This window comes from Tupaia chinensis, unplaced genomic scaffold (assembly GCF_000334495.1).
Source record: "Tupaia chinensis unplaced genomic scaffold, TupChi_1.0 Scaffold000047_1, whole genome shotgun sequence".
Lineage (NCBI taxonomy): Eukaryota > Metazoa > Chordata > Mammalia > Scandentia > Tupaiidae > Tupaia > Tupaia belangeri.
In genome coordinates, this window is record NW_006159505.1 from 2650602 (window position 1) to 2659887 (window position 9286).

At 57.3% G+C, this 9286-nt stretch overlaps 1 protein-coding gene across 1 annotated transcript in view; it reads left to right on the forward strand.

The window, feature by feature from the left end:
* Nucleotides 1-9286, forward strand: part of ARHGEF17 (Rho guanine nucleotide exchange factor 17) — a gene marked incomplete at its 5' end in the record, with an annotated part of 64185 nt that overhangs the window by 38972 nt on the left and 15927 nt on the right. The window contains one exon of the mRNA XM_006141140.1: nucleotides 3721-3798. Coding sequence (XP_006141202.1) covers nucleotides 3721-3798 — 78 coding nt within the window. The remainder of the gene's footprint in view (nucleotides 1-3720; nucleotides 3799-9286) is intronic.

Here is a 9286-nt window from a genome sequence, read left to right on the forward strand (position 1 = left end):
GCGCCGACCCCGCCCCGACGCTCGCCACCGCTCGGCACCCCCGCTCCGGCGGCCTGCCGGCCGCATGCTGCAGATGGTGAAGACCCTGGCCCAGTTCACCATCGCGCTGGAAGACATGCGCGATCTGGGCCCGGCCGCCGCCTCCGGGGAGCCCACCCGGGGCAGCGGCACTGGCACGGACACCGAGGAGCCCGGGGAGACCCAGGTACGGGGAGGAGGGGGAGGAGGTGGGGCGGCTGGAACCTGGGCCTTGGCCTAGAACTCAGCCGACTCAGGAGATTGGCAGAGGCATGGAAGGATGCTGGGACGCAGGGCCTGGGACCCAGATCGGACACCCCCACAACCTGGCCTCCGGTCGGGCTCTGTGACCAGTAATAGGGGCAGGGAGGTTGAGGGTGAGGAGCCCCCACAGAGGGCAGTATAGTTGACAGGACACTGTGGGTCAAGGCCTGGCACTCAACTTGCAAAATGGGTCAGTGTGGAAGCTGGGGCTGTTGCCGGGGTTACCCTGGGTGCACAAGGAGAGCCCCCCTTGTGGGCTGAGGCAGCCCCAGGCGTGTGTTGGTGCTCCTCCTTGCTGTCCTCTCCCTATGCCAGGCCTGCTGGGCCTTGGAGATGAAATGTGGTGGGAGCAGTGGTGTCCCCTCCCAGCTCCGTGCACACTCCTCTGCATGGGAGGCAGGCTCCCGGAATGCCCCCTTGTCTTTGTGGTTCTCTGGGCTGGGACACCAGGATCCAACGTCAGCTTCTGCCCCCCACCCCCGGGCTGTGCTGTGTCTTTTTCTCCACTGCCTGAAGTCTCTGAGCTGGAGGGTCGATTTGGCTGCATTTGTTGTCCCTGTGTGGGGGTCTTGCCTTTGTGACTTCCTGGCATGTGCTTCTGTCTCTGTCTTCATGCTGTGTACATCAGGGTCTTCTGTCTGTGGGTGGTGATGCCCCAGTTACACTGGGAAGAGTGGCCCCCCTATCCTCCTGCTGTATTGAAGCAGATCCCCCCATCTTCCTGCTGCATTCCTACCTCAGTGCCTCATGTAAGTGAAGGCCTGGAATGGGCCTGCTGAGGGCGAGAGGCCCTGGGGGGTGGCTGGGCCAGCAGGGCTGCCCCGCCTAGAACAGGTGGGCCTGCTGGTCTGCTTGACAGCTGCACTGTCCATCCCCTGCACACCCCCCGCCTCCCCACCCCCACACACCCGACACCCGTGTCTGGGCACGTGTGCCAGGGTGCTCACGCAGTGACAGGAGCTGGCCTTGTTTTCTGTGCCTCTACCTGACAGCTGAGTGACAGCCTGCCGTGCTCGCAGCAGGGAGGGGGCCGGGAAAGGCGGCATTGCAGCGTCAGCCTCCTGTTACCCTAGCTCTCCCAGCTAGGCCCAGCGCCAGCCCTGCCTTTCAGGATGCTCCCTGACCGTGGCCCTCATGGTGCCCACTGGGCCTGGCTGGCCCTGGCTGGGCCAGGTGTGTAGGCACGGGCGCTGGCCTGGTCCTGTCGTCAGGGAGTGCTCTGTGTGGTCTGGCTATGGTGGGAGAGAGTGGACATCGAGGCCCACCGTGAGGCCAGAGCACTTCTCCCATGACCAGCTGTCGCAGTGCTGGAGGGGATGCTCTCTGTCCGTCTCAGAGGAGAATGCAGAAACAGGGTGCTTAGTGACCACCAAGGTCACCCAGCAGCAAGGCCAGAGCTGGGGACCCAGTAGCCGGTAGCTGCTTGGTCAGGTGGAGCGAGAGCTCCCAGTGCTGAGCCCTGAGACTCATGGGTGCCTGGAGAGACTACGGTGCCGACTCCGTCGCTCACTGGCTGGGTGACCCGGGCACGGCATGCCACTTCTCTGAGTTGGCGGTGGAGACGACTACCCTGGTGTCATAGAGCTGGGAGTGAGAGGCTGAAATGAGGCCATGTGAGGTGCTGGACGGTCTCCGGGGCTGGAAGGGGAGGATTGGAGGTCTTGATCTCCCCTCAGCAGGCCCTTCTGGCACCAGTGTCCCCCTCCAGCTCTCCATCCTGGGTGGACCTGCTTATACCACTTCCTCCTGGAAGACACCTCGATTTTCTAAAGGCCCCAGAAGCACTGAGGATAGATGGTCTGGTCGTAGCTGGGGCTTTCCCATCAGCATTGGGCTGGCCCTGGTGGGGAAGCCAGCCTCCTCTTGCCACTGGGGAATGGAAGGGCATCCACACCCCTACACTGTGCTCCTTTTCTGAGTGCGCCTCACCAGGGGACAGGCCTGACCCGAGTCCCAGATAGGAGGTTGACCTGGGGTGGGAGTGCCATGAGCAGAGGGGTGGGCATAGGGTTCAGGCAAGCCACACAGGCCTGGGGCTCAGAGCCACTAAGCAGACGGGGACCCTGGGCACAGTTGTGACTGGACAGGGCCCTACTCTGAGGGTTCCTGGGGGTGGGGACTGTCATGTGCAGAGTGTCTACTCCAACTAGCTGGCCCGGATGGCCAGGCCTGAACAAGATCCAGAGAAATGCTCGGCCAGCGGCAACCTGAGAGGGGAGTGGGGAGAATAAACCAGAGCTCTGGGACCCGGGAGGTTGGGGGGTGGTAGGGGTCTTGCCCAGATCACTCCAAGGACTTAGTGGGTCAGTGTGGAGTGTGGAGACCCGGAGTGGAGCGCCTGGCAGAGAAGGAAAACTGTAGGACTGGTGCCATCTGGGAAGGCTTCCTGGAGAAGTGGGCCAGTGAGACTGGAGGGACGGGGTGGCAGGCCAGTTCCATCCCCGGGTGAGGAGCACAAGATGGTATCCCCGGGCTGACTGCCAACCAGGCCTCCCCATAGCACAGGGTGAGCACCCTGTCCCTGGGGTGCTGGCGACCCCTTGGGGACCCTGTAATGCAGATCAGCAGATCAGTGGGGAGAATAGCACCCACCCCCGGGGTGGTCAGGGGCATTAAATGACATGATCCTCACAGTAGGGCCGGGCTCATGGCGGGTTCAGTTAACTTTATAAATGAGAGAGCTGGGGGCCAGCCCTGTCTGACACCACCCACCCGGCATGACCTCACAGCAGCCTCATCTCTATGGGACCCAGGGACTTCACCTATAGCAGGGGTGACACTGTCTACTCTAGATGGCGTGATGTCCTGCCAAGTGTGACCTCTCCCCTTAGTGCAGAACCTCATAGTGGGGTGTCTTCAGCCGAGAGCAGGGGTGCACGCAGTAACCACAGAGCTCTCCAGGGCTGCCCACAGCCCTGGGCGTGGGGGTGACGGTGGCTGTGAGGTGGAGGAGTTAGGGCCTAGCTCTGGGGAGCTAGGGGTGTGTGTGTGTGTGTGTGTGTGTGTGTGTATTTGCCAGAGGGCACATGCACATGCCGGGGAGAGAAAAGGGGGTGGGGGGAGGAGAAAGCACCCTCCATGGGGGATGGCCATGCCATAATCCCTTTTTCTCCATCTCTCCTTCTTTTTGGGATTTTGGGCCTGCATAGACACATGCCTGGTGCGTTTTCATAAGCCACCAGGTCCAGGGCTCCAGCCACATCATCGGCCATGCAGGATCCAGCTCCCTTAACCACTAGGCCACAGCTGGTGTTGGTGCAGGGGTAGCGTATGGGTGAAGGCCCAGGAGAGTAGAGGTTCGGGGTGCTGGGAGAACAGCCAGGAGCCCTCCAGCCTTGGCTGGAAGGTGGGCCTCGAAGGCCAGGGAGGGGTATAGATAGTTCTCTGAGCCCCATGTGGTTGGGTGACGCGGTCTCACCCTTTGCTCCTATTCCCCAGGACATGCGGAAGCACGTGACCATGACCCTGCTGGACACGGAGCAGTCATACGTGGAGTCACTGCGCACACTGATGCAGGTGAGGCTCACGGCACAGGCTGCTGGGAGCGGTCACTCCGAGCCCAGGAGGCTGCGGGCAGGCCAGAGCCTTGTTCCCTGCATGGACAAGGGGCTGAGGCCAGAGTCACACCACCGCTCCGTGGAGAACCCCCAAAGTGGCCAGAGCAGGAGCTGCTGCCCACTCTCCTCCCCATATCCCCACGGTTCTGGACCTGGACCTGGACCTGGCTCTCTGGCGTGCCTGCCATTTGGTCGTTTCCTGGGAGCATGTCGGCCAAGTGGCATTAACCGCTGAGCACCTGCAGTGTGCACAGGCTCTGTGTGAGTGCGGGAAGCACAGCCATGAGTAAGGGCGACCAGTCCCGCCACGGGAGCTCTCTGTCCTGTTGGGGACATGGTGGAGGGCAGGGGACATGCTGAAAACATATGGGCAGTGGTTGGTGTGGGGTCGGGAAGGTTCCCTGGAGGAGGTGCTGGCTGCCGGTCCTGCCTTCTCAGCAGCAGGAGCGGCATGTGCAAAATCAGATGAGGAAGGCCGGGAGCAGTCGAGCGCCACGTGACCAACTTGGAGCACAGGGGTTGGTCCCGTGGTGTCGCTGTAGTTGCCAGTAAGGCCAGCACTGTGGGGGCCTCAAACACCTCAGGGAGTGCTTGGAGAGTCAGCAAGGGTTTCAGTCTGAAAAGCCATGGCCATTCGTGCTTTGTCAAGTCGGTCTGACTGCTGGGAAGGTGGGCGGCAGAAAGGGAGGCCACGGCCACGGAGATCAGGTGAGGGCAGGGCTGCAGGGAGGAGAGCTGGGGACAGACACTCAGGAGCTGGACTAGCTGAGTGTGGGGGTCCAGGTGGGGAAGCCCCGGCCTAGGCTGGGCTCCTGGCCTGGGTAACAGGCTCTGAAGGAGCCACACCTAGAAAAGGGGGTGCTACAGGGAGGAGCACCTCTGGGCAAGGTGGTGAGTTAGGGTTCTGACGTGCAGAGGCCCTGCGGGCAGAGAGAGCACCAGGGTAGAGAGTGGAGACAGCCCTGTGCTCGGGGAGCGTTCGCTCAGTCGTTGTGCGCCAGGCAGGGTTCCCTGGTGGCTGTGCCGGCTGGGGCAGCTCATCAGAGACTTGGAGTGACAGAGACCTCCTGGGGTCCACGGACAGTTGCCGGCCAGACTACTCACGCACAATGACACAGTGCGAAGTGCGTGGAGGGCATGTGCGTACAGCGGGTATTACTCAGCCTGGAAGGCAGGATGTGCTGACACGCTGTAGCAGGAACCTTGCAGACACTGCGTGTGGTGACACCAACCCCTTAGAGGACAAAGGCCGATTCCACTCATGTGAGGTTCCTGGAATAGAGGCAGAAGGTAGAAGAGTGGTCGCCGAGGCTGGGGCGGGGGAATGGGAAGTTCGCGTATAATGCGGACAGAGTCTCCGATTTACGAAGTGGAAAAGGCTCTGGAGCTGGATGGGGGCGACTGTAGGACAATGACGTGAATGGATTTAGAACGCCACACTTAAAGATGGCTGTAAAGACAAATTTTCTGTTACATGTGTTTTATCACCAAAAAAAAAAATACATTATTTCCATTTTTTTTTAAGTTTTCTTTCTTTCTTTTTTTTTTTGGAGAGGGTTTTGCTATATGGTGCGTGTCCTCACCAGACAGAGACAGAGAGACAGAAAGCGAGAAATCACCCCCCCAGGGGGAATGGCCATGCCGTAATCCCTTCTCCTCCATTCTCCTCTCAGGATCCTGGGCACGCACGCACACGCGCCTGGCGTGAGTTTAAGCCACCGGATCCGGGACTCGAACTGAGGTCGACTACATGGGAGTTCAGCGACATAGCCATTATGCTAACTACTGGTTCCATAAAAAATAATTCTTAAAAAAAAAAGTACATGAGGGAGAGGCCAGCAGGTTGCATAGTGGTCACAGCGCTGGATTCCCACATGGCTGACCACAGTTTGAATCCTGGACCCAGCAGCTTGAAGATCACACTGGGCATGTGTGCATGACTGCCCCAAATCACAGGATGAGAATAGAGGAGAAGGGGTTGTGAAGTCATAGGGGTGGGGGGATGATTTCTCACTTTCTTTCTCTTTGCATCTATCTCTTTCCTGACCAGGAATGCACCAGACCCCATGGCAAAAATCTAAGAAAACAAACAAAAGCCCCAGAAAACACAGGTGGAGGCATAGGGCCAAACAGCCCGGCTTTGAGTCACTCACTCTCTCCCTGGGCAACACTACTCACTTCTCTCTTCTGAGCCCTGGTTTTGCCCGCAAAATATAGCTAATCATACCCATCTCCCCACACGAAGATTACAAGCTAACGCCGCTGTCTGTGGCTGCTCGCAGGCAGGAGGCAGGAGCAGCAGGCCGCTGGGAGCAGGCTGGGCCGGCGTCTTTCCATCTCGGAATCTCTGGGCCTGGTACAGGGCAGTGCCAGCGTCTGTGGGCTGAGGACACCAAACTGGGATGTTGGGTGGGGGTGGGCAGGACGGTGACACCTGAACCCAAGGACCTGCACTCACGAGAGTCCTGGAGTGAGGATGGGGGGACTGAGTCCAGCCCGGGGCCCAAGCATGGCTGTAGAGCCAAACCCACAGGGTTCAGGCTGGGCTTTACCTCTTGGCCATCTGTGTGAGTGGGAGCACAAGCAAAACCAGTCTCTGCCTCACTTTCTCCATCTGTAGAGTGGGGACAATACCAGTGCTGGCCAGAGCCAGTCACAGTAGCGTGTCTTGCTCGGGGCAGGACCACAAATCCAGGTCCATCCTAAAGGCCAGGAATCGGTAATCCCAGTGGTTTCTGAGGCAGAGACAGGGGATTTGCAACCGGAGGCCGGCCTGGGCAGCATAGCCAGATCCTGTCACCACAGTCCTGGTGCTACCTCCCACGGATCACAGCCAGCACAAATCCATCTGCACTGTTCCTGCAGCCAGAGTTCCGTGTGAAGAAAGAAATGTAAGAGCACGGTTAGCAGCCAGAGGAGGTGGGATTTGAACCCAGAGCCTGAGGCTACGCTCTCTTCAGTATCATCCCACCTTCCGAGCCTGTCATCAACCTCAGCCCACCCAGCGCCAGCCTGGCTGAGCCCCTCTTCTCCTGGCACCCTGGTCTTTTACGAGCACCTTCTTGCGTACTGTGTAATGACTTCCTTATCTATCGTGCTGCTTTTCTTTTTCTTTTTTTTTTTTTTTGAGAGGTTTTTGCTATAGGGCGCGTTCGCTTGCCAGACAGACAGAGAGAGACAGAGAGACAGAAAGCGAGAAAACACCCCCCGGGGGGGATGGCCACACTGCAATCCCTTCTCCTCCATTCTCCTCTTGGGATCTTGGGCACGCACGCACACACGCCCGGCGTGAGTTTTAAGCCACCGGGTCCGGGACGCGAACCGCGGTCGACTACATGGGAGTCCAGCGACATAGCCATTATGCCAACTGCTGGTCCCTCGTGCTTATTTTCCTTTTTTAAAATAGCTTTTGTTTGTTTGTTTGTTGGAGTTTTGTGTTTTCGTTTTTGCTGTAGGATGTGTGCACTCACCAGAGAGAGAGAGAGAGAGAGAGTGAGAAAGCATCCCCCCCCAGGGGACGGCCACGCCACAATCTCTTCTCCATTCTCTCTTGGGATTTTGGGCACGCACAGCCAGCCATGCGGTATCCCGCTGCCTTGACCTCCGCGTTGCCTGCTGGCTGTGTCGTGCGTATTTCTTGCCTCCCTCCTCTTCGATGTCAGCCCCACAGGTGCAGGTTTTTGTTGTTGTTGTTGTTTTAGCAGGACCAGTGGTTGGCGTAATGGCTATGTCGCTGGACTCCCATGTAGTCGACCATGGTTTGAGTCCCGGACCTGGTGGCTTAAACTCAACGCTTGATATGTGTGCGTGCGTGCCCAAAATCCCTAGAGGAGAATGGAGGAGAAGGGATTGGAGTGTGGCCATCCCCCCGGGGGGTGATTTCTTGCTTTCTGTCTCTCTGTCTCTCTCTGTCTCTGGTAAGCGCACATGCCCTATGGCAAAAACCTCTCTAAATAAATAAATAAAGACTTATTTTCTTTAAATGTATCTATTTATTTATTCTAATTTGATCAGAGAGGGACAGAGTGAGATAGAGAGAGAGAAAGTGAGAAAGCAAGCCGACAGGTCTGGGACTCGAACTGTGACCAATCATGTGGGAGTCCAGCACCCTAAGCCACCACGCCACTTGCCAGGCCCCCCACAGGTACAGGGTTCTGTCTGCCCACTGATATGGCCCCAGTGCCAGGCAGGCCCACACAGTCACTGCTCGGCGAGCACTTGTCTGCTGAGGCTCATGGTAGGTTCTGTCCTGGTTCCCAGCCTCCATGTACCCTCTCCTCCCACTGGTGCCTGCTGTCGTGTGGGGCGCTGGAGCCCAGGCTGGGTGGTTAGCTCCTGCTCCTGTGGGCAGCTGAGCCTGGCACAAACCAGGCTTGGCTCACACTGGCCCAGAGCTGAGAGAGTGAAGCTGCCTGCCTGCCTGTCTCCTTACTGTCACCCTGGCCTTTTCAGAATCCCCAGCCAGCCAGGAGGATTCTGTTGAGCTCGACTTTCTCAAGGTTGTTTTACAAAACAAGCCAGATTTTTAAAAATGTTTAATATAAATGTTAGTGCAACACGGCATATGCTTTTTCAAGTCACGCCCTCAGTTCTTTGGCCTGTAGTTACAGGCTGAGCCAGTAGAGGGCGGCCTCTCCATGAGCGTGCCACTGACTGGCTGTGCGGTTCCTGCTCCGTAACACCTGAATGCAGATTGGAGCTGAAAAGCGGGCAGTTTAGCCACGGACCAACCAACAGGTTGGAAACTGTTAAAGCAGTATTTGGATAGTGTCACTACACACTTTAAGTTTGTTACAGGGCACGTGTGCTCATCAGAGTGAGAGAGAAAGTGAGAAACAAGCCACCAGGACCGGCACTCGAACTGTGGTTGACCGTGTTAGAGTCCAGCGCCTTAATCACCATGCCACCTGCGGGCCTCATCACCTTTTAACTTACCAGGTGATTCCCATAGCAGGTGGTCTTCGCGGTTTAACATCTCTGAAATCACACTGCATAACTGATGGCATTCCATAATTTCATTGGCAGTACGTTTCCTTTTCCTTAAAAACAAGTTAAAATGGGACCAGTAGATGGCAGTGGTTATGTCACTGGATTCCCATGCAGTTGACCATGGTCCAAGTTCCAGACCTGGCAACTTAAAAAACTCACGCTGGGCATGAGGGCGTGTCTGCCCCAAACCATGGGAGAATGGAGAGAATGGGGGAGAACTGGTGGCAGCATGGCCGTCCTAACCCCTAGGGGGTGATTTCTTGCTTTCTGTCTCTCTGGCGAGCTCAGGTATGACAAAAATCTCTCAAAAAAAAGAAAGCTAAAATAATGGTACATCTTTGTTTTGGTGATGTGATTTATTTTGTTTTTATTTCCTTTCCTTTTTCTTTCTTTCTTTCTTTTTTTTTTAAGTTAGTTTGCTATAGGACACAGAGAGGGACGGGGGGGGGGGGGTGTGG